Raw genomic sequence first — 24877 nt, 5'->3', positions numbered from 1 at the left:
GTGGCAGCCCCCCTCACACCCACCGTCTTTCTTACCTCCCGGGTATGGTGCTGGGGTCTGCAGGGGGCTCTCAATCGTGGAGCTGTTGGGGTTTGGGCCAGAGAGAGGAGTCAAGTCCACCGTCCCGTGCACTGGAGGACGCGGCTCCCACTGGGCCTGCACCTAGTAGATGCCAGGGCACCCCCAACCCCTCATGTCCACCTGAAATGCCCAGACACTTCCTATGCCCCCAGGGAGCCATACTGCCCCTGGCTGAGAACATTACTCTACAAGAAGGACACTTGGTAAACACGTGGTGTGCGTGAATGGCATGGCACCATCTGGACGGAGAGAGTAGGGGAGGGAAGCAGAGTGACTCTACAAGAAGAGCACTTGGTAAACACGTGGCGCGTGTGGATGGTGTGGCACCGTCTGGAGGGAGATAGTAGGGGAGGGAAGCGGAGTGAAGTCAGGTTGATAGTGTGGGGCCTGCCTTTGACCTGAAGGGCTTTGAGTGGGTGCGGGGGGAGGGGGAGGGGGGCGGGGGAGCCACTGAGTGCAGGATTTCAGCAGCCACGGTGCCAGCTTTCAGTTCCCACATGGGCTTCTTCTCAAAGGCCTCAGGGGATGGTGCCAGGCTAAGGGGTCCCTGGCTCTGCTCACATCTGCCTGGCACTCGCTAGGCATATGCTGCAGCCCCTCACCCTCCCAGGAGCTCAGGACTCAGTGGAACGGCAGAGACTCAGAGCAGCCCTGCCAGTGCCACAGGCCTCCCAGCCCTGTGTGGGGGTTCTCTTGTCCACCCGAGTGCTTTCACAGGCCCTGGAAGCCTCCCCAGCCTGAATGCAACCCTTGGAGGGCAGGGACCCTGTCCCCTCCTGCCTTCCCGTGCTGAGTGTGAGGAACTCCCGTCAGCATCCCAGGCAGGTTCACTGCTGAATGAGGGAGAAGCTCTTCTCTGCTTTTTACAGTGCAGGCACCTGGGTGCAGAAAAGCAAAGCTATTTGCCCAAGGTCACATGGCAGTCAATCCAGGTTTACACCCAGGTCGGTCTGACCTCGGAGCCCATGCTCTGAAGCAGGCTGTCCATGCACACCACACAGATTGCCCATGTCACTGAGTCCTCAGAGCAGGTCAGCGGGTGCCCCTCTGCGGCTGCTGTCTTCCTCCCCGTCATTCCAAACGCATGTGTTTGCAGACCAGCAGAGCAGAGAGGGAGTCTTTGTGCCCAAGTCCAGTCCCCGCACCTCCCTCCTCTCCTTCCCCGGGCAAATTCTGGGATGAGGAGGAGGCCACAAAATTGATGGGCTCAACTTACTGGCAGCAGGCATGGGCATGGAGGAGGGGTGTTCTCCCCTCCTGAATTCTGATGCATGACACTTGCTACCAGTACCACCCTCTCAGGCTCCTGGGTGACAGGAAGGTGTGAAACCTGACATTTCCGTGGGTCTGGAATGTGTGTGAGCCTCCATGTCCTGGAGGAAGGACCCTCTGCCCGGTGAGAACTGGTCTCCAGGTGGGTGCTCAGCTGAGGCCCCTGCAGAGGCAGAGGCTTTCTGTGCTGTGTCCAAGCTGGGAGCTGGGCAGGCGCCAGCCCTCCTTGTGGGTGGGAGACAGAGCCTGTCCCAGTCTGTCCAGGCTGCTATAACATGATCTATAAACTAGGTGGTATATGAACATTTATTTCCCATAGTTCAGGAGGCCAGAAGTCCAAGATCAAGGTGCCAGCAGATCCGGTATCTGGTGAGGGCCCTCTTCCTGGTTCATAGACCATCCTCACGTGGTAGAAGAAGCAAGGGTCTCCCTCTAGCCTCTTTTTATAAGGACACTGATCCTATGCACAAAGGCTCTGTCCCCATGACTTCATCCCTTCCCAAAGGCCCCACCTCCTAATCTCATCCCCTCGGGGTCAGGATTTCAGCCTATGAATCTGGGGACACACAAACGTGCAGACATGGCTGGCCCCTCTGTGGGCGCCCAGCCCAGCAGCACCGTCTGCTTGCTCCGAGAGAGCGATCCAGGCTGTTTTGCACACCCAGATGGAAATGGCTCCAAGGTACAGAAGCAAAATGTTTCCCAAAACAAACAATAACTTGCTGTGAACATTGATGCCAACATGGTCTGTGAGGCGCCATGGGCTGGAGGCCTGGGCAGCTGCCGGATGCCACTGCTGAGCAGGAAGGGTGGCTGGCGGTTTGTACATTATTAAGGAAAACAGCAAAGAAGCTGACCCTGGGATCATGGGCTCTGTCTGGATTCTAGACAAACCACAAGGCTGATGAAGCAAGGAGATGTAGACCTAGACATTTGTCAGGATGGGGCCAGGGCTTCTTAACCATACGAAGCTGCACCCAACGTGGTGTGCATGGGCCGAGCGAAATGTTCTGACACGAGGTCCCTAACTCTCATCAGAGAAGTCAGAAGCAGTCTAAGACCACTGGGCCAGGCAGAGCAGCTCCCACCAGGGTAGGCAAGGATGCTGGCAGCGTGTGGGATCCAGAGGGAGCCAGAGCCCTCTGACCTCGTCTTTTCCAAGGGCCTCAGTTATCTCACCTAGAAAATAGGAATGAGGGCCAGGCGTAGTGGCTCAGCCCTGTAATCCCAGCTCTTTGGAAGGCCAAGGCGGGCGGATCACCTGAGGTCAGCAGTTCGAGACCAGCCTGGCCAACATGGTGAAACCCCATCCCTACTGAAAATACAAAAATTAGCTGGGCGTGGTGGTGCATGTCTGTAATCCCAGCTACTTGGGAGGCTGGGGCAGGAGAATTGCTTGAACCCGGGAGGCGGAGGTTGCAGTGAGCCGAAATAGTGCCATTGCACTCCAGTCTGAGCAACAGAGCAAAACTCTGTCTCAAAAAAAAAGAAAGAAAGAAAAAAGAAAAGAAAGTACCGGGGCTCAGTGGAACGGCAGGGACTCAGAGCAGCCCCCGAGGAGTCTAGGCTTGACTCCTCGCTCAATGCACCCCCCAGGGGAGAAATACGTTTGATACCACACTTTGCAACAGGACCACCAGGTTGCTTGGGGGTAGGAGGGAGCAGAGGGGCTGGGTTTGAGTTCTGGCACTGCCGTCATGCTACCCTTAAGGCCTGGTGTCCTGCTTGGGGAGATGAGGCCCAGGATGAAGCCCCACCAGGCAGCCCAGCAGGGATGCGGCCCACTTGGGGACCACAGGCACCAACTTGGAGGCCACCATCCAGCAAGCCTTGGATCTGAATCCCTGTGGAATGTGTACAAGTCCTGAGCCTCTGCAAGGCTTGATACTCCATCCTGAAAGAGGGTGTGCTAATTCCCTCCTTGAAGGTTGTTGTAAGGACCAAGAGTGAGGATGGGGGCCCGTCAGCCAGCCAGTGAGGACATTTCCTTAGGCAACAGTGGCCCAGAGATACAACAGCCCAGTGAGACAATTTGGAGAGACTTCCCTAGAGATCTGGAACACAGAAAGTGTGGTATCAGGCAAAGGATTTCCATTATGAGCAGCCACAAGAAGGAAAGCAGGCCCCCTGCCACCTCCGCCACTCTGCTGGAGGGGCGGGGGTGGAAGGGGCCTCTGCAGCTTTCACACCTTGTAAGCAGACCAGATGCAGAAGTAGAGACAGGTGGGATTGAATTAGCCACAGGTGCCCGAGGCTGCAGGCCCCACCGCCTCCCCGCTCTGCCTGCAAGATTCAATACCGCCCCGTGCAGGTTAGCAGCACATTGGATTCCAACGAGTCATATTTTAACACTGCCGGATAGTTGCAGGCGACAGAAAACCTGTTTCTTTCCCATTTTATACATCCAGGAAATTTGTACCACATGCAGCCTGCATGTCATTACACACTTGAAAATACTGCATTCTCTCCTTCTGGAGCCCGCAGACCCATCACAAGGCAGATAAAATGCAGGTCCAAGGGTGAGAGCCCCTCTAGTGGGGCCGAGAGAGCAGCTAAATGCAGGGCGTCTGTGTCTTACCGTTAAGAACTGAGCCCTCCCTTCCACCCCCAGGAGGATCATCCTAGAGGCTGCAGGACAATCTGTTATTTCCCCAGGGAGGTCAGTGAAGGTGTTCGCTCGAGAGAAGCAGGTGTAATTACAGAGGCCCAGGCAGGGCACTGCATTAATGGATGTAGGCTCTGCAGCTAGAGACTTATGTGCATGTTGCTGAGGCCCCAGACCCTGCTGAGGCTGCAGGTCCAGAGAGCAAACCTCCTGCCTGGTCCTATTAAAGCTCTGAGCCAGCCCCATCTCTCCAGTCCCTGGCTCCAGTTGAGAGCCATTTGCATGATGTTCTCATCTGCAGATTGCAGTTCTTGCTGGGGAGCTGCTCAGAACCTACCGGGAGGGGTTTTGGAAAGTGGATTTCCAGGGCTCCAGATCAGTGCACTGAGTTCTGCAGCTGCCTGGACAACCCCGGGCAGCTCAGTCCCCGGGCTGTGCCTGGTGCAGGGATCTCCTTCCCACTGTGGCCAGGTGGCCACCCTCGCCGCTGCAGCACTGCCTGAGGAGGGTCACAGCTCTGCCTGGGAACGGGGGATGAGTCAGCTCACCCCATCCCTGCTCTCCGGAGCCCCAGGGCCCTCCTGAGCCACCTTTCTGCCTTGAGTCCTTGGCCCCCTGAACTTTTCCAGAACACGCACTGTGTGCCAGGTGCTGTGCCAGGTTGGGGAGGTGGTGGGGAACTTGAAGCCTAGCCTCTCCCTGAGAAGGCTTGGGATGGACAGGGAGGCCTCCCTTCCTCCTGTCAATGAACCATCACTGAGCACGTTCTCTGTGGCTGCTTCCTGTGAGGTCTGGAGTCCACAGCTGAGTTTGGGCAGAGCCTCAGCCCTCAGAGCTCCAGAGGGTCAGACCTCCGCCACCTACCCAGAAGGGCTGTTGGCTCCCTGCCCTCAGCTCGTCTGGTTTCCTCTGAGCTGGGTCCCAGCCACACACCACTGTCCAGCAGCTCCACTGGGCCGCGTGTGCAGACCCGGGGATGCAGAAATACTTGAAAGGTCAAGCTCACGCCCACAAGGAGTCAACAGCCTCATTGGGCAGGTGGGCCCCTTAGAAGCTAATGTGGAGGGGACATGAGAGGCAGGCAGCTCCCAGCCACAGTGCTGAGGTTTAGACCTCAGGCTCCCTGGGCTACACAGAACACTAGGCCGGGGGGGCTAACTGCCCCCCCCCACAAACTGGAGGCCTGGAGGGCAGGACCCGCTTTGCCTGGTTCCCCATCAAATTTCAGCACCTTGAATGGGGCCTGGCACATAATAGGTGCTCAGCAAACTTGTCAGTTGAACAGATAGACTCACAGGGGGCCTGTGTCTCCTGCATCCGCCCCCCTCCCCCAGTTCCTCTCCAGGCCCCCCTCCACCCTGCCAGGGGGGTGTGCGTGCTGAGGCAGGGACTGGGCGGAGTGGAATCCCTGGCCCTCGTCTGTGCCTGGGCCACAGTTTCTTTTTGTTTGTTTTAATTTTGGTCGGATTCACATAATGCAAAATTAACTTTTTAAAGTCAGCAATTCAGAAGCATTAGTACATTTACAGTGTTGTACCGTCATCACCACCATCTTGTTCCAAAACATTTTCATCACCCCGAAAGGAAACTCCCAATGCATTTGCGGCCGTCCCCTCTTCTTCCCTCCCTCTGCCCCTAGTGACCACCAGTCTGCATTCTGACTCTATAAGTTGACCTCTTCAGAATATTTCCTAGGAATGGAATCGTACAATGTATGGCCTTCTGTGCCTGGCTTCTCTCAGTGAGTCTGTTTTCAAGGTTCGTCCGTGTTGTGGCACATGTCAGCACTTGGTTCCCCTCTTGGGGTGGATAATGTTCCATTGTATGGCGAGCACTCGTTTGCTTACCTCTTCCTCCGCTGATGGGCATGTGGGCTGTTCCTGCCTTGTGTGAAGTATGCCACTGTAGATATGTGTGTGCAGGTACCTGTTCGAGTCTGTTTTCTGTTTTTGGGGCACTTACCTAGGAGTGGAATTGCTGGGTCATATGCTATTCCTATGTTTAACTTTTTGAGGAATGGGCCACAGTTTCTCCAGGAAGTTCAAAAGAGGTTTTTGAATCGGCCTCCAGTTGACTAACTAGGCTCCAAGGAAACACAGATGAAATGAGACCCCATCCCAGCCCCCTAGGATCTCCTGGCCTGCTCTCAGCCCACATGTGGCAGCAAAGCTGCTGCTGGGACAGGTGGACCCTAGGGAAGCTTTGGAGAGTCCGATCTCCCCGCAGCATCTGGTGGCAGAACCTTCTTTCAGCTTTTACCCTGAAGCACAAATGTGGAGTAATGTCCAGCAGCAGCCTGGGTTCCCCAGCCTGGGAGGCTCATGGGAGGAGACTGGCCCAGAAAGCACATGGCCTAGAGTGAGCCACATGGAGTGACTGTGACTTTGGGCAGGTCCCCCTCTCCCTGCACCTCCTTCGCCACTGTCATTATCTGCAGAGTCAGGGGTGGGCCTGACAGCTTCCAGCAATCTGTCCAGGTTTAGAGATCTCTAAACCCCTGGACCCCAATTCTAGGAACCACTAGTCAGGAAGGAAATTCCTCCACCAAGCCTTCCAGGCCTTTCCACAGAGAAGGCAGCCCTTTTAGCATTTTACGTCCAGATGAAATAGTTTTAGGCACTATGCTGGAACCCCCAACTCTGAGTCAAACAGGCCTTCCCTGGCCCCCCAAGTCCTGGGGGAAGGCTGCCCTGCACCTGTCTCTGGAGGGGGACATATGGGCGGATGGCACAAAGGTGGCACTGGCCATAAAAGCCATGTTCCGGGCAACTGGCTGATCCCATTGGCCTTCCCTGCTCTCTCCTGAGTAGGAGGCAAGGCCTGGAGAGCTGACCCTTAGGCAGAAGAAGGGGTGGTGGTGGCAGACAGCAGACCCCCCGAGGGAGGGAAGGAGAGGGACGGTGGGGTTCCCACTTTCCTTGGAGCTGCTGTGGAGTCTTTGCTCACTCATGCTGGGACCCGGCCCCCCACAGCAGCCTGGGAGCCTGGAGGTGCATCCACTGTGGTGAGCTGCAGCAGGCGTGTTGGGTAAAGACCTGTGTGGTTGGTTCTGAAGAAAGCTGGGAACTTCAGGGGAGACCTGACCAGAACCGGGGAGGATCTGACATTTTTGTAAAAGGGGGTCCCTGTGCTCATCCAGTAAGGAGGGGATCTCAGAGCTTATGTCCCTGGGGGGAGCTCTGACTCTGTCACCCTTTCTGTTTGCACTTGGGCAGGGCTCTCGAGTCCTGGGAAGCCGCTGTTTATTTTAAAACAGCCCTGATTCCTTGGGGGAAGCTGAGAGAGGAAATGGCAGAGGCAGCCTCGCCTCACGCTTCCTGGGCGGGAGTCCCCGACCAGGTGGCCGCCCGAGCCATTGAGAGCTGTTAGGAGGATCCTGCTGTAATCAAGAGATGGGCAGGTAGGGGACAAAGTGCCCTGTATCTGGGGAAACTGAGGAGGCTTGTGTTATTGAAGACCTTCTATGTGCCAGTCACTGCAAATGTATCGTCATTTAATCCAACAAACCTGCAAGATCAGGTCATCCTTCTTCCCCTCCCTACTAGTGAGGACACTGTGATTCAGAGTCCTGGCCACTGGGCCACAGTCATCAGTGCTGCTAAGATGTGCAGGTGAGTTTCAAACCCAGGTCTGGCGTAGTGCCCAAACCTCCACCAGGCACCCCAGGCCCAAGGCCGGGCACCCTGACCTCCACCCGGGAGGACCGAGTGAGTTTCTCTGCCTGATCGGGGAGGGTAGGGAGTGGCCTCTGCCCCCCTTCGTCCCACTCAGCTCTCTCCTCATGAGGGTCTGAGGCCTGGACAGCAGTGCTGGGTGCGAGGCCTCAGTCATCCTGGGTCTGAGGGTGCAGAGCTCCCTGGAGACGTTGCCTCTTCCTTCAAGGGGCAAAGTTCCTCAGTCCCTGTGTTAAAGGAAGGTTGGCGTCTCCTCTGCCCGAGATCCCAGAGCCCTCACAGTGTAGCCCTTCTTTCTGCTGAACAGCAGACTTATTTTCGTAGCAGTTATTATTTAAGACTCACCATTATTACTATTTTCATTCTACAGATGAGGAAGTTGGGGCTGAGTGAGACTGAGTGATGCAGCTGGGGTTCATCCCCTGCTCCGTGTTGGAGCCTCGGAGGTTCTGATGCACTCAGGGCCCTGGAGACATCCAGGGCCGGCCAGGCTGGGGCGGCACGTCTGCTGGTGTTTGAGGCACGTTTGTTTTCAGGGGAAGGGGCGCTGCTGTGCAGACCCTGCTTAGTCCGCTCCAGGACAAGACGTGCTGCCCATCCCTCCTGCCTCCCTAGTGCAGGAGCTGCGGCTCGGCATGTTTCTGCGTGTGTTTCCGACGCTGGCTCCCAGGTGGAGGGCCTGATGCCGCCCTGCTGTCTGCTCTCTTTTGTAGAGATGCTTTCGTGAACTTGAGAAAAAATCGGGAAAAGGCGGATTCCCTCTGCCCAGCCCATTAATTCTGCATGCCCAGGCCCGAATTAACCTTGGCAAGCCTTGGAGAGGAGAGAGTAATTCTAACCTTAAAAATCTGCTGATGAAAGCTGGTTTCAGGAATCCGACTCCACTTAATGTCCTGGCAGACAGCTCAGCCTTGCATTAACATAACCACAGACTGGCCCGGCATTTCCCTCCACCTGCTTCATAAACAAAACCCCGTTGTCTGTTTTAGGCAAGAATCCCGGCCCAGACTCCCCGGCCGCATGCAGCCGCGCATGTTGGAGTGTGCTGTAGGTACCGGCGTGGCGTCACGGGTGCCTAGAGTGGGTGGCGCTGGGGAGCTGGATTCCAGCAGGCTCTGGAGCTGAGTAGTAATCACAGCCAGGAATTCCAGCAGTGCCAGCCCCACAGGCGCCTGCCCACAGGCGAAGAGAGCGACTGATTTCTGAGCAGCACTTGGCCCTCCATGCTGTCCAGAATGGCCTTGGGGAGTGGGCTCCTGGCATCTGCATCTGCTGTCCTCTGGGAATGGCAGATGAGTAGGGAGAAAGGCCGGCCACCTGGGGCTGTGTAGCCGAAGCTCCCAGCGCCAGAGGGTGCAGCCTGGGCCTCCTGAACCAAGGCTCAGGGTCCCACTGTTGGTCATCCCTGAGGCTGAAATGCACAACACCACTGCTGGCCTAACAGGCTGTTGACAAGGAACACATCAGACCCAGAGCTACTTGCAGGCATTCATCAGAGATTCATTGTGCTTAACGCAGGCAGACCTGTTGAAGGGTGAGGGGGTGCCTATAACAGAGGAAGGAAGGGAGGGAGGGAGGGAGGGAGGAGGGAGATGGAAGGGAGGGAGGAAGAATGGGATGGAGGGAGGGAGGGAGAAGGAGGGAGTAGGGGAGGGAGGGAGATGGAAGGGAGGGAGGAAGAATGGGAGGAAGGAAGGATAGGGAGTGGGAAGGGGGAAGGCAGGCCACTCTGGAGACCAGCTCTAACCACTTGGCAGGGCTCCAAGAAATAGGTCTCAACGGTACACTTTGATGAAAGAGAGGGAATTTCACTTTATTTATATATTATTTATGTCCAGTACTTTTAGAAAGTATTTGAGATAGCAACAGCACTGATATATTGAAATAGACTAAAAGAACAAGAGCCCATGGGTGGGAGATAACTGAGCAAGAATATACACATACACTGAGCAGAGCTCCTGCTGGTGGCAGGACTGCAGAGCCCAGCGGCCTGGCACACCCAGCTCAGAGAAAGCCTGTTCTTTGCTGGGGTCCACGGGGAACCAGGTATCAGGACAGATTTCTGAGACACAAAAGGTGCAGTTCTCCAGCTCCCGCTTGGCTGGGCCTGTGCAGGGTGAGGAGCCAGGCTGCCTTCCCCAAAGTGGTTTGGCAGGTGCTGGGACACAGCAGGGGCCCATGTGGGCCTGGCTGAAAGTCCTCAGAGGATGGGAAAACAGGCAGGTGAGAGTGGCCAGGTTCCTGGACTTGACCTTAAGCAGCAGGTGCTAGAGCCGATGGGGACAGCCCATATGGAGTGTGGAGCGAGGCCCAGCAGAGTTCAGTGCCGCTCTCCCATTCTTCCTCCCTCCCATTCTTCTTCCCTCCCATTCTTCCTCTCTCCCATTCTTCCTCCCTCCCTTCCATCTCCCTTCACCCACTCCCTGTGCTGGCGTGCCCCTCACCCACCCCCTGCGCCGCCGTACCCCTCACCCACCCCCTGCGCCGCCGTACCCCTCACCCACCCCTGGCCTTCTCTGACTTGAGATTCATGACTCGGATAAACTCTTTCTCTAAATCTAAATTTACCTTATTATCAATTTTTAGCTATTATTCCATTTTATGCCCACTAATTTATTAATCTTGGAACCCCAAAAAACAATAAAGCTGAAGCTCCAGAGATTTTATTTATATCTTTAAATGTGATTTTTATGACTTTTTGTCTAAAAATTCATTTAATTTTTATTGCCCTCCTCACTCATGTCGTTGTTAGGCCAGCAGCCGCTTTATTTAGATGTTTCTCCTGCAGATACTTGGGGGTCCTAGCAGGAAGAAGCTCAGGTGAGGGGAGGTTAGTGGGGGCAGAGGCACGGATGCCAGCCTCCTAGGGGACTACTAGGTTGGGTCCCGTGCCCTTCAGTGTCCCTGGGACAGGCTGCACACCTCCCTGGTTCCTTTCTGGAGCACGTGCAGTTCTCCACGACTCTTACCTCTGCTCCCATTTTGCCTTCCAGCTCGCAAAAGGGCCTATGCTGCAAAAGCAATCTAGAACATTCCTCAGAGAGGTTGGGGGAGCCTCCAGCTTGAGGACCCAGTGTCCCTCTCTCCATGACCCTCCTGCAGAGTTTCTCACTACTCCTTGTCCAGACCAAGGGGCCCTCCTTCCTGTTCCTCATTTGATGGCACACCTGTCCTCCCTCCTGAGCAGAGCTCTGGGGTCTGCAGGGTTCCCACCTGGCTGGTCTTCTTGTTCCTCTCTGACTGCCCAAGGAGCCCCCTTCCTCAGGCTCCGGCTGACCCAGATGCCCAGGGGTGTCTGTCCTGCCCCCCAGGGCCAGAGGCCTGCAGGCACTTTCTGCCTCATGATGGGATGGGGTGCCCACGTGTCCTGCGCCTGCCTGGCACTGCCTGGTTCTGCTGGCTGTTTCCCTCTCCAGCTTCCTGTCTGAGGGTGGGGACTGGGGGGTGGCGGGTCACCAGCTTTTTGAGGTTTGCTGCCCTTCCTGGTTTCTATCTGCTCTTCAATCGCCTCCATCTCGAAGGAGCCAAACTTCATGGCCAGACTGGGCCACCTGGTCCCCTGTGTCCCTCCAGGGTGTGCACCAGGGCTTCTGACAAAGGAGATGGGGTTGAACTCCTTTAGGCTTTGTCGACCAGGGGACTGGAGTTCCGATTCTAGCTTTGTCGTGCCCCTGTGACCTCTGCCAAGGAAGGAATTGACGCCTCTGAGCCGCAGTTCCCACATCTGCCGAGAGGGATTCATACTACTCTTCCTTCCAGGAGGGTGGTGACGTCCCTGGAAGGGCTACCCTTCCTCATCCTCCTGGGTCCACTATGGCAGAAAGAGCAACTTAACATTGTGGAAGGACGGAACCAGCCAGAATGCCAAGCCAAGGGGCGGCCACTCTCCCAGGGAGCCCGGGAGAATGAATTTCGGGGAGCCTTCCCACCCCCGCCCAGAGGTGTCCCCCAAGAAAGTACAGTCTTAAGGGGCTGTTTTCAGGGGAGCCTCTGGTCCCACTGGGGGAGCCTGGGCCTGAGCTGTGGCCGGCACCTGCCTTCATAACCTGAAGGCATCAGGGTTTAGGGATCCAGGCCAGCGCTGTTGCTGTCTGGCCTCAGTCCCCTGGTGTGGGAGGACCACAAGCTGCTTTGGGAGACACCATTGCAGACTGTCTTAGGAAAGAGGCTGGGCTAGAGCCCTGGTCAATGATGATCTAATATTCCAAATCTCTGCTGTGACCCAAACCTAGAGGCTGAATCAGACTGCAATCCATTTAGCTCAAACTTGTTTTAAAGCAATTCACTATTTAACAAGTTCTGAGGCGCCGTGCTTTTGCAGGCAGTATGTGAATTGAATCATTTGGTCTAATCTGAGATTAATACAAACCAAATCCTTCAGTGAGGACAGTCTTGGGAGCAGCTCCGGGACTTCATCTCATTGTCTTTGACGAAGGCGGGTCCCAAAGAAGACCTGACTATCAGCCAATGGCATGGGTGTCTGAGCAAGGACCAGGGGGTGGTGTGCTGGGGAGGAAGGAGCAAGGTCTTTGGGGTCAGATGACGCTTGTTTGAATCTTGCCTATTCCTAGCTGTGTGACCTTGGACAAACTGCTGAGCCTGTCTAGGCTCTGGTCTTCCCCACAGATGCCTCTGTGCAAGACAGTTGTGCAACTAGAGAACTAGGGCAAGAGGAATCCATGTCATCCTCTCCTTGCCCCATGCAGGATCTTGCTAAGGCCTCCCAGGATCTACATCTGCATTCAGGGTGCCCTGGGGAGCAACAGGGCTGCTTGGTCCTCCTCCTGTGCCTTGCTGTACCTTCTGCTCGTTGGGGAGCTCTGGAAAGTGCTGGAAGGTTTTCACTCCCACCTGCTCTTTGAGGAGCACCAACTTCTTCCTGACGTCTAGGCTTTGACAGGAAAGAAACCACATTTTTACCCCATTCTGTGAGCCCCACAGCCCTGCTGTTGGACATCAGCATAGCACACTCAGGCCCTGCTTCTACTCCCAGATCTGCCCTCCAGGCTGCAGGCCCCTGCTCAGGTTCACCCTACCCCACTGACAGTCCTGGGCTTGCAGTCTAGGTAGGTCAAAGTCCCTGGTGTTGCCACCCCAAATCTGGAAGAGAGAGACTTTCCTGCCTCTTGGGTCACAGTCAGAAGAAAGGGACTCTGCCTGCCACATGAAGTCAGCCCGACTGTAGTGGGAGAGAAACAGGGCAGGGAAGGCATTCAGAGAGGAGAAATGGAGACATGAGATGGTGGGTGGGTCAGAGCCAAGGTTCTAGTCCTGAGTCTGCACTTGAGCCGTCAGTTCCCAGAGCAACCCTGAGTCCTTCCTGGAAATCTGCTTCGATGCACAGAGTCTGGACCAGTGGAGAAGGGCAGCGCCATAAAATCACAGGGCCTTTGCTTCAAAGGCAAGGCCATCTGCCAGCCGCTCACGGTGGGTCCCCTGGGGGAGATTCTGCAGAACTGTGTGTGGAGTCACGCACTCGGCCCCCGCAGCTTCACCCTGCATGCAGAACACAGATGAGAGAGCCGGGGAGGGACCTGCCATCCTCGCCTGTGGCAGCCCCCCTGCTTTGCATCCCTTTTGTCCACCTGGCCGGGCCTTTTCCACCTGTTGTCCACCTGGCCAATTCCCTCTCACCCTTTTTGGCTCAGCACAAATGTCACTTCCTCTTAGGTGACTTTGCTGACCTTGGGAATGAAAAGGGGACACTTCATCCTCCGGGCTGCTCCTGCCCCCTCGGTACTCGCGCTTAGCCACAGGGCTGTTTGATTTGGTCTTGTGTGTTTGCCTGGCATGTACATGCTCTCTATCTCTCTCCTCCACGAGATGGGGGGAGGCTGCAGGACAAGAGCTCAAGGCAGGCACAGAGCAGACAGCAGTGAAAAGTTACTCACATGGGATCTGGTCCCACACGTTCCTTGGATGGCTGAGCTACAGCCCGGCCGGCCCAGGATGCCCCGCTCTGGAGGCTGTGACTGCCCTCCCTCTCCCCCCAGGTCCTGGTTCTGCCTTTCACCTGCTCCTGTGCCCTCATTGCTTGAGGAAAGCATTAAACCCTCATCTTCTAGGTGGATTTTCCCTTCCCTTCATGAGCTGTTTTTCTTCCATCAGCTTTATACCCCAGACACATTTTAAAAACTATTCATCTTTGTCATGAGTGCATCAGATACAAGCAAGAGAGATAAACCAAGCACCAAAAAAATCTATGTTCGCTCTGATTGCCTTTGTGTAGACAGCCACTTCCCCAGCGGCAGAGAGATGGGCCCAGTGGAGCCTCCGGGGCCAGCCACAGGGGCTGTGGGGGTGTGGAGGCCACCACAGCCAGCCTGACGGTGCTCTCTGACCCCTCCCGGTGGCCTGACTGCTAGGACTGGGGCAGGGCTGTTTGCAGAGGAGGTAGCAGAGGGACCGTCATAAAAGAGGATTATAGATGGAGATTTGCTCCTAAACACCCTTGTCTGCGGCCCCCGCGGGTATTATCCTTGCATTAGAGAAGGTTTTAGGGAAGAGAGAGGAGGGGAGCTGAGGAACGAGCTTTTCCATCACAGGCACAGAAGGCTCTGGGGAATCTTCACTGGCTGATTCAGGCCTGCCCAGGTAGAACAGCAGGTGCCAACCTTCAAGCATGCTGATTTCCCAAGTCATTGTCCCTTGAAGCCCTGACTCCCCCAGATCATGGCCCCTGGGGTCCCAAGCTCCAAGTATCTCTGCCAAACATCTCTGAACTGGATCCTAACCCGTGTTCTCTAGTGTGGGAGCATCAGTAGAACTTTCTGCCATCGTGGAACGTTTTGTGCTGTCCAGTGTGGTAGCCCTCGGCCACATGTGGCTGTTGAGCGCTTGAAATATGGTTTCTGCAACTGAGGAACTGAGGCTTTGATTCGATTTAATTTTACGTCATTTCAATTTGAATTTGAACAGCCGCAGTGAGTAGTGGCTGCCAAGTAAGATAGCCCAGCTTTAAAGACACTTGTTGAGCAATCCGTGAAATTAGATGCTGGCCTCACACTTTCCCAGAATGGGAGGTCAACAGCAAGCCCCTGGCTTCTGGGGCTTCCCTGCCTCCTTGTGGGACGTGGACCCAAGAAAACAGCAAAAAGGGGGCTTCCCCAGAAAAGGTCTTCATGGCAGGCCAACTAGAAGTTCTAGGGTCGTTTTGCTCCCCCAGGGGAAAAGGGCCAGGCATGCTCATACTCAGGACCAGAAAACAAACATCCCAAACAAAGTGCAATTGGAAAGACATTTTCCAGCTTACCTTGTGTCTGTAACATATGCAGTCCATGATCTCCTGTATGCCTGGGCCACGCTTCCCTTCCCTGCCCTGCTGAAGGGCGCACAGGAAATCACACATATTGAGCGCCTGCTATGTGAACATCACTAGCAGTGATTTAAAACTGGGAATTTTTTAAAGGACGATCTAATCCACACTTATCCCAATCTGACAGGTCAGAGGTCAGCAAGCAATGCTCCATAGGCCAAATCCGGCCCACTGCCTATTTTTATTTATTTTATTTTATTTTATTTTATTTTATTTTAATTTTTGAGACAGAGTTTCACTCTTGTTGCCCAGGCTGGAGTGCAATGGTGTGATCTCGGCTCACCACAACCTCTGCCTCCTGGGTTCAAGCAATTCTCCTGCCTCAGCCCTCCCAAGTAACTGGTATTTTTATTTTTTATTTTTTGAGATGGAATCTCACTCTGTTGCCCAGGCTGGAGTGCAGTGGCATAATCTTGACTCACTGCAATCTCCATCTCCCAGGTTCAAGCAATTCTTCTGCCTCAGCCTCCCGAGTAGCTGAGACTACAGGCGCATGCCACCGTGCCAGCTAATTTTTGTATTTTTAGTAAAGATGGGGTTGCGCCATGTTGGTCAGGCTGGTCTCGAACTCCTGACCTCAGGTGATTGGCCTCCCAAAGTACTGGGATTACAGGCGTGAGCCACCACAGCCGGCCTAACTACCTGTTTTTAAACAGCTGTGAGGTAAGAATAGTTTTCACATGTTTTTAAATTGTTGAAAAATAGCCAAAAGAAGAATACTCATGAAGCTTGAAAGTCATCTACATTCAGATTTCTGTGTCCGTGGTAGTTTGTTTGGGATGCATCCCTACCCCATTCCGCCTGCCGCTCCTCCCCTGCCCTGGCACAGAGCTAGTAACCCCCGAGGCCACCCAGCTCTCAAAGTCGGACACATCTGCTATCTGGCTCTTAGCAGGAAGTCCCCCAGCCCCCAGGATGGGTGAGGCGAGGCTGCCCAGGTGAAAAGTGAAATGACCCGAGGCAGAGTCCACATCCTCCCTCCGCCCGTATACCCACTGCCTCGCTCTGATGGGTGTTCCCAGGGTCTGCTGCTGGGCCACTGGGTCAGGGGCACCCGGAGGGGTCCTGAGCTGGACTCGGGCTGAGTGGGGTCTGCGGAGGCAGCGCAGGGGGTGGCTGTCCTGGTGAGTAGCACCGCGTGCAGCAGAGCCTGTAGGTGGGCACATAAGGCCTCCTGGGGCCAGGGAGTTCACATGAGCGACATGAGGAGGGCTGCCCTGTGGCCCACTGTGACCTTCAGGCCCTATCAGCTTCCCAGGGCTCTATGCCCTGAGCATGCTCTGCTCAGGGCGCCTTGGGTAGGTTGCTGAGTCCTCTGCGGCTTCCCCCAGTCTGAGCATGAGGTAGAAGGAAAGAGATGGAGGGTGTGTGTGTGTCAGACATAGAGACAGGAACAGGCAAGGGAAACAGAGACAGGGAGAGACAGAGAGACAGAGAAAGATGGAGAGAGATAGCAGGAGAGACAGTGACAGATACAGAAACAGAGAGAGAAAGAAAGACAGACGGGGAGAAACAGAGATGGGGTAAATGGGAGACAGTGGATGAGACAGCTGCAGAGATGGAGAGAAAGAGAGAAAGAGACTGAGAAAGAGCGAGAGAGAGAGAGAAAGACTGAGAAAGAGCGAGAGACAGAGAGAGAAAGAGGATGAGACAGATACAGAGAGAGAGAAAGATAGAGACAGAAAAAGAGACAGAGACAAAGGGACAGAGACAGAGAGAGGCAAGGAGAGAGACACAGATACAGAGATAGGAAGAGAGAAACAGATGGTGGTGGGGGTTGGGAGGGTCGGGCGGGAATGTGCTGCATCAGATGAGGCCGTAGAGAGCTGTCCGGGAAGGGAGGTGCCCAGCACATCCCAATCTATAAGAGAGGTGCTTCCTTCTTGGGCCACTAAGCCATCGCTGTCCAGCCTTCAGAACTCTCTTTGGTGCAGGACCCTCACTGCGTTTGAGGGAGCCCTGCAGTCTGCAGCCGTACTGCCTTCATAAACGCCACTTTCTTTTTTGAGGCATTTACTTTGAGCTGAAGGGAGCTCTTGTTTGCTGTTGGTTCCCCCTGTAATTTCATCTTTACTTTTTTATTTAAAAAAAAAAAAAAAGCAAGCCCTATAGTGTCATAAAAGCAATTTTGAATATTTACGAAAAAGTTTTTCCTTGCTCAACTGCCACGTTAAGGGGAAGCTACCAGGCCTTAATTCCCCAATATAACTGATTCAAAGGTTGCTTTCATCTGAAGGCTGACGTCCTCCCAGGTTTCCTATAAATACCTAGTTGCTTCCTTTCTCTCCGTTTTTGTGTATACACAAAAACAAGGGAATCCGTGGCACGCATTCCCTCACATTCCCACACGCGTGTGCACCTCAGACTTACGCAGATTTATCCACGAGCCCCGGAATGTGACTCCCCCCAGTGAAAAGCTCAACTGGGGAAACCCCAGAGGACCCCGAGAGCCTGATCAAAAAGCACCAGGAATTTGTACAACACAAGTCACTACAGACAAACTTGATTACTTTTCTGATTAGTGGGTAAAGGGAATGGATTCGCCATGGAATGGCCTCATGGAATATTGTGCAATTAATCCCCAGTTGACTTGGTAATGACCTTATCATATGGCCTGGAATCTGGTGAAAAGACTGCAAAGTGAGGGTGGTGGTGGCAGCAAGAGCCTGGGGTCAGGGCTGCACCGTGGGTGGTTTGGGCCAAGGGGTGAAGGGAAGGGGAGGGGGGATCTCCTGTCCTTCACCGGCTGCTTTTCCTGCCGCTATGCTTCCCTCAGCAAACCCTGCTCATCCTTAAAGATTTTGCAACCTCCTCTGATGTCCCCTTCCGGTGACAGTCACTGATGAGGGTGCACACGCACGGGGGATCCAAGGAGCGTCCTAAGGGTTCCGTTGCCCACACAGCCACTTGAGAGACAGGATTAAATTGTACCCATGGTACAGCCTGGCAGGACAAGGATTCTCGGAGCCCAAGTCACACATCTCCCACCCCAGGCAGGCTCCACCTCTTGGCAAGGCTCCACCCCGGCTCACCAGGAGGGGATTGTTGTGAGATGCTTTCCCCAGTTGGACAGCAAACCACGACTCCACACAAGTCAGCTTTCCTTGAAACTGAAGCTTAACCCTTTAAGCCCTAAATGAGAGCCATTTCTCACAGTTGTTTTCTAGCGTGTATTAGAAGTCCTTAGCGTTCAGGGTGCCACGGGCAAAACTTAAACATTGACTGTCTCAGGTGTCCTTTCCTGGGACCTGTGTCCTGGAACTGCCAGTGGGAAGAACTGGGGTATCTTTATTCAAAAAGCCTGAGGCCACGTGCCCTCAGAAGCCCCCATTCTGAGAAGACAGATGGGAAAATTAACCAAATAACCAACCATGGGGGTGGCCCAGTGTGCTGAGCCAGGCAACATGGAAGGGGTCCCATTGCCCGTGGGCTTCCTGAGTCCCTGGGGCTCTTTGTGTAGCGTTTTTCTTTCCTCCTCTGGTACCGTTTGACATGATCCTTGCCTATCAGGGATCCACCTCGAGCCGCACTTCCCATCCCTCCCACCATCCGGGGACCACGCTTCTCATCCAAGAAGACCAGGGCATGGGATTGCCACAGTGGTTAGAGGAGTATCTGAGTAACCGGGTTCTGGAGTGAGGCTCCGAGGGTTCCTCTGATTCAAATGCATGAGCCTTGATGTAGATACAGCAGCGTTTCTTTAATCTTAACTTCATTTTGCTTGTTGGATGGTTCTGGGGCAGTTGTGGGTAGACCAGGTTGTCAGCAGGAAGGTGTTAGGAGGCTTCGGGGAAAAGCGGGCCTGGGCCTTCCTCTTCTTTTGTACGTTCACCGAGGAAACTCAGTTGGTGTTTGAGAAATGCTCACCTCTGAGTGTGGGGTTCAGAGATGCTAAAGCCCAGTCCAGGCAGACAGGTAGGCAATCGAAGGGGAAGTGATGGTGAAAATCAACCACCATCTTTTCAAGTCCAAGAGAAAGTAGCGGACAGAGAACAAGACAGGTGAAGAGGGCGAGTCATTGCAGAGTCCAGCGAGGAACAGAGTGGGGGTAACAGCAGAGGGAAACCTCTTATTTCAAAGGATTGAGAGAAACATCCCTCAGCCGTTGATATCTCCCTCCATCTGGCTCATCGCATGAGTCAAAGTAATGAACCTGCCTGTGAGAACATGCAAATTCCAAAGGAAAGGAGCTGATGAATGTCACAGGTGTGTTGCTTGTTCATTGCAACCAAACGCTTACAAAAAAGGTCCAGACATGTGTCTCCTTTGGCAAGGAGTGAGTTATCAAACAACCAAAACAATGAAAACAAAACACCGTGTCTTGAAAACCAGAAAAGTCAAGAAAGAATATTGCTTTCTTAATAATAAATACATTTCATGGGGAAGAATTGCAAGGGAATCGTTTAAATTAATTTCCACTTTGTTTGTTTGGTTTATACAGGGCTTAAGTCCCAGCTGACAGTGATCTGTAAAAGTTCTAACATATTGAAATCTGATTTTCTTGCAGCCAGAATCCCATAGTCCAAAATGATTTCTCTTTCAACTCTGCTAATCAGACAGGCAGGGCTCCAGTGGACTCCTAGTTCAACCAAATTGCACTCAGTCTTTTTGGGGGTGTAAATAATAGCTGATGAAAGCTTTAAATGCGGAACTGGTAGCATTTCTCTGGAGAGCTGGCTCAAGGGTGTGGGGGACAACAGTGAGATTAAAATGAACAAGGAGAGGTGGGGGAGGCCTTTTCCCACCTAGTGGATGTCCTGTGTGGCTCTGAGGAACCTTCCTCCCCTCTATGCCCCACCCCTGCTGGAGCAGATGCAGTGGGAAGCCAGGGGAACTCTGACGCTGATGGAAGGGAGATCATTCCAGTCTGGAATCAGAGGCACAAAAAGAAAACTTTGCCCCTGGCTTTGAGGACCCCCATCACTGGGTGCCGTGAGACCTTCCCTCTCCAAACTGATGACCTGCTCAAGGCTGGGCCCCTCCCTCTCACTCAGACCCTCCAGCTGGATTGCAAGAGGGACCTGATCAATGATTCTCCTTAGGCCCTTTTCTCCACCTCACCAGCAAGCCTGGCCCCCAGTGCCCAGCTCTGCACACACAGGCAGCGCCAGAGAATCAGAGCAGGGCGGCCTTCCTCACCAACGTGCCAGCCCCGATGACCTCACCCACCCATCAACTCTGCTCACCTGGCTCAAGGTGACGGGCTCCCGAGAGCCATCCCGACCCACAGTCTGCCCTTCCTGACCTCGACTTTCCACCCACCTTCTCCAACCTGACTCTGGCTGTTTTCCAAAACCAAATCCATCTGCAAAAGATGCAGGATTACTTAACAAATATATGAATAAACAGGCAGAATCAACAAGCAGGGATGCACAAGAGGCCCCACAAGCTCTAGAGGTCCATCCTGGAAAGTGTCACCCCACCCTGTCCCCCCCGGTTGGGCTCGTACCAGCCAGGGGACCCTGGCCAGGAAAGATCTCCAGCATGTATGTTTCAGTGAATTCTATAACCATCAGCCCTTCCCTGTACCCCAAAGGGTCTTAACCTAGGCTCTAGGAATGAACTCCAAGTAAATCCAAGCCCCTAAAATTACAGGAAAATGCATATGTAGGTACATTTCCCTGGTCCTTGGCTGTCCTGGGTTCTCGATGCCTCTGTGGCCCCCGGAGGGTAAGGCCCCAGCTGCCCATCAAGTCTGCCGGCTGGCATGTCCCTACAGGGCTTCGTAGGTACTGTCCCAGAGCCTTAGTCTTAGAGCTGGAGCCAGACACAGAGGTGCCCTCGGTCTCCCTGGGCCGCTGCTGGGCGGCTGTGGCCCCTTCTTGCTCCTTCTCTGTTGCGCCGTCTTCGTTCCTTCCTTCCTTCCCTCTTTCCAACTGAATTCTCGTTTTTCCTCTCTCCCTAGTGCTTGTACGGCTGCTATGTCCATTCCTCCATCATCCCCACCTTCCACCGGAGGTGCTACTGGCTCCTTCAGGTAGGTGGCTGGGACTGGATTCTTCTTCCGTCACCGGTGCTCGGGAAGGGTCTGTGGAGGGCACTGAGGGCGCGGGGCTCCGCATGCGACACGGTTTCGGGCTGAGAGCCCTGGTGAGCTTACCTAGGGAGACTTTGGCTGTTGTGGCTCTGAGGCCAGCACAGTGGCTGGGCTGGTGTTGTCAGGTGTCAGGAAGGGGAGAAGGCCTGGTGGCAGGGGTAGCTTTCACCCACCGATGGGAAATAAACCTAGGTGCTTCCAGCTGCCAAGGTGCCTCAGTGTTCTTTTGATGAGGACAAGAAAGAAGGCCAAGTATCCTGCCCTGAAATGCCTGTTGGCTAAAAGATGTAAATTCATTTTCTGTCGTGGGTTAGTTACAAGGCACGTGTGGAAAACAGGCTCCCAGAGGTTGCCAGGTGCAGTTGGATTAATTGGGATAGCTGTGGGGAAAGGAGGAAGGAGCTCCGTAATCGATTTGTGATGTCTGCCGTGGCAGGGATGGAACAGGTCGTGGCTGGGCATGCTGGCCATTCCTGTGGGAGAGTGGCCTGGTGCCCAGATCTCTGTCCATGCTGTTTGTGCACAGTGTTGCTGAGCCAGGGGCAGGTAGGTGCGGGAGGCCCACCTGGCCTCTTGCCCTCTGGGGGTCGTCTGCCAGCTGTCTTGCCTGCCGTGTGGGCGGGAAGGTCTGAGGGATCCATGCAGTCGGACTAGACATAGGTCCTTTTCAAAATGCATCCTCTGATTTGCAGCTGTTCTTGGTAGCACCCATTCCCCATGGCCTGCCTCTGTCACCCCAAGTTCTTATTGTCGCCTCTACCCAGGAGTTGCTGCCTGAGGCCTTTCCCACCATGGTTCTGCTTTCTGTTGTTCAAGACAGCAAACCCCTGGGCCTTGATGGTTTAAGGATCTCTCTGACCCGGCGGGGGTGTCGTTGGAGAGGCCTGGCAGCTGCGGAAGCAAGACCCCCAACGCTATGACTCAAGCTTAGGGAGAAAAGAGTCACACATGCCATGGAGTGCAGAGAGGCTGATGGTCCCGGGAGAGCTGGTCTGGAAGGTACCCACAGGGCCGGAGTCATCTTGATGTGGAGGCTGGGGCTCAGCCTAGACAAGGCTCTCTGTCCGTCGGCTCTGCCCAGCACCAGCCTCCAAACCCTTTCTGTTCTCCCTCAGTCCCGAGAAATAGCTGTCTGTGGTTCAGCAAGTTCCGTAGCAAACGATGCCCGAGACCGTCCGGGATGTGTTGATTTGCACAGGCTGCTTCCCGATACCTTACCCTGTCATCAGTTTCCCTGGCTCTGCCTCCCTTGGAGGCTGATGTGCTAGCACCTGCTTTTCTAATTGCTCAGCCCTGTGTCCTTGACAAGGGGAGTTGCCACATGGTCATGGGATGAGGCTTTTGGGGTCTTGTTACTAGGAATTGATCCCAAGGTGTTCCACCCCTTGGCAGAGGGTTTTCTCCTCTACCCGATGAAGGGTGGGGTTCCCCCCCGAGGCCAGAGTTCTGGCGGTTGAGTCAGAGTCATAGCCTGTCCCTGAGTCCCCAGGGACAAACTCTGGCTTCCCAAGAAACACCATTTATCCAATGCAGCCTGCAGCCCTGTTCACTCCTTCCTGGGCCTCCAGCCCCGTGGGTCTGGTTTCTGCCCTTTTCCTTTTCGGTTTCATGCCCCCTGGTCAGAACACCTCTTCAGCCATTGCCCTTCTGTCGGGGCAGCACCTGGAAGCTGGCATCCTGCCAGCAGCCCAGCCACCCGCTCCTCCAGGCCTTTTCTCCTGCGCCCACGCCTCCGCCTGCCTCCCCTCGTTCCATCATGCTCTTGTGGCTTTTAATTCCACTAAATTTACTTTCCTGGAATCAGACACCACTGGGCAGCCACGAGGTCTGAGCTGTTGACTTCCCAAGCTGCATTCTGCTCATTCCAGGTCCCTCCTAGATTCAGCTGCTCCTGCTCCTCTCCTCAGGCCAAGCGAGGAGAGGGATCCTGCTCTCTGCCCCAGCCCTCCCCCACTGGCGCTCCTGTGTCCCGGCCTCAGTATGCTGGAGATCCACCTGGACTGATTCATGTGTGTCTGGTTCGTTACCTCCCAGCTGGCGGGGAAGCCGGAGTCTCCCAAAAGGCCGGGATGGCAGGACCAGGCTTCTTCATGGCCGAGCCGGGGCCTCTTCATCTTCTCTGCCTGAGCCCGGGGGAGCCATCCCTCCCCATCCCTCTCCTCTGTGTCCTCCAGCATCAGATCACAAAGAGGGAGTGAACACAGGTGTGGAGGCTCCTGCTACCCCGGGTCTGTGCGGGGCAACAGGAGGTTAAGGAGCTAAGGCCAAAGCAATTAGCACAACGCACGTCCTGCTCGGAGCCCAGAGCCAATGCGGCAGCCGGTGCCGCTCAGGGCAATTTGTCCTGGTGCTAATTACAACACCAGGATAATGACGGCGTGGCCAGGCTTAATTTCTCTGATGTTAAATAGGAAAGAAGCCATGAGATACTGGCTCAGATGGAAATTGGCTCAAGTTTGTCTCTGACACCAATTACCAAGAAAAAGGATTAGGTGGGGTCCAAGGTGTCAGGACAGCGCCCATGGTGGGAGCTGAGGAAGGAGGCTGCTCAGATGCCAGCCCCGAGCCAGGCTGGTCCTCTGAATGCAGGAGGCACTAGGAAAGGGAGTGATGGGCTGACTATGCTCTCTCAGTCCCCTGCAGGGGGTGAGCCTTCTAGAAAGGTAAGGGCATTGGAGGAAGGAGGGAGGGAGGAAGGGAAGGAAGAGGTGCTTCTGGAAAAAGGAGACTTTCTCCAAGGAACAGCACCCACTGCCCCACCTTTGTAGCCTCAGTTCAGTGGCTGCCTCCTGCCAGCCCACCGTGAACTCACTCCTGCCCTCTGAGATGCTCCAGCTGATGTTACCCAAGGCCACTTCGCACTTAGTGGGCATGTCTGCCTACCTTGGCCTGGGTTTTCCTCTCCAACTAGTTAACTCCCCGAGGGAGACATATGCGTTCCTGTCTCCCCTGAGTGCCCAGCACAGAGCCACAGCCACCACAGGGCAGGAGCCAGCATTTGGGAGAGCCATGTTCTGCTGTGGTGACCTGTCCACCCCGGAGCAGGAATAAGCAGGCCTCGCAGACTCGGGGCCTGGAGCTCAGGGTTGGTGCCAAGACTTACAGAGGAGGGCCCGAGTTGACGTGGCACGTAAGCTTCTGAGTAGTTGGGCTTTCAGGAAAGGGTGCTAACCTCTCTGTGTCTGTCTGTCTGTCTTTTAGGCTCTCTGTCTCTTTCTGCCTTTCTGTTTGTCCTCTTCTCCCTCCCTCCCTATCTCTTCATTGCTGACAAATCTTCTATTAGGCTATGAGCAAGGAGACAGGTAGGAAACCTCTCACAGGCCGGGCACTAAAGCCCGTTTGGCCCACAGATGCATAAAACCATTGGCATGGCCAGTGGGCACCATGTGAGGTCACCAGGACAGCTGGGGAGGGACCAGATGACCTGAGCTCAGTCCACTCCAGCTGGGCAGGGCCAGAGCCATGACCTGGAGGAGGCCATCTCTTCCCCTCTGCTGGTGGCACACATCGTCAGCATTGCTGGGGGCTCTGTGTATCACAGCTGACAGGGCCTTTGGGCTCCCCAAGCCTGCCCAGTGCATTTTCTAGAAGGGTCTCTGAGAGCCAGCGAGAGCAGGGCCAGGCCCAGGCCGCCCGGCAGGCAGGGGAGGATCGGGCAGTGCTCCGTTCTCCTGATGCCTTGGCCTCTACCCCTACTGCCTGATGTGGGTATCACTGCAGCCACTGGGCCCTGAGCCTCGTGAGGTGGAGGTGGCATGAAGGGGTGAGCCGGACAGAGCAGTCCCTCCTGTTTGGGATTTTCTGATGGTTTTGAGGGGTAGGCAGCAGTGGTTTAGGGCCCCCTGATCTCCCGTGTGCACCTTTCTCCAGGTCCTCCACCTTCCAGCCTTCTC

At 54.8% G+C, this 24877-nt stretch overlaps 1 protein-coding gene across 12 annotated transcripts in view; it reads left to right on the top strand.

Moving 5' to 3' along the window:
* CAMTA1 (calmodulin binding transcription activator 1) overlaps positions 1 to 24877 on the top strand; it is a 975525-nt gene that overhangs the window by 659485 nt on the left and 291163 nt on the right. For all 12 annotated transcript variants that reach the window (XM_033228530.1, XM_033228532.1, XM_033228537.1 and 9 more), the window contains one exon: positions 20853 to 20924. In XM_033228530.1, the coding sequence (XP_033084421.1) occupies positions 20853 to 20924 (72 nt within the window). The remainder of the gene's footprint in view (positions 1 to 20852; positions 20925 to 24877) is intronic.

The sequence above is a fragment of the Trachypithecus francoisi genome, unplaced genomic scaffold, assembly GCF_009764315.1.
Source record: "Trachypithecus francoisi isolate TF-2019V2 unplaced genomic scaffold, Tfra_2.0 Lachesis_group12, whole genome shotgun sequence".
Classification (NCBI taxonomy): Eukaryota; Metazoa; Chordata; class Mammalia; order Primates; family Cercopithecidae; genus Trachypithecus; species Trachypithecus francoisi.
This window is presented reverse-complemented; position numbering and strand designations above follow the sequence as displayed.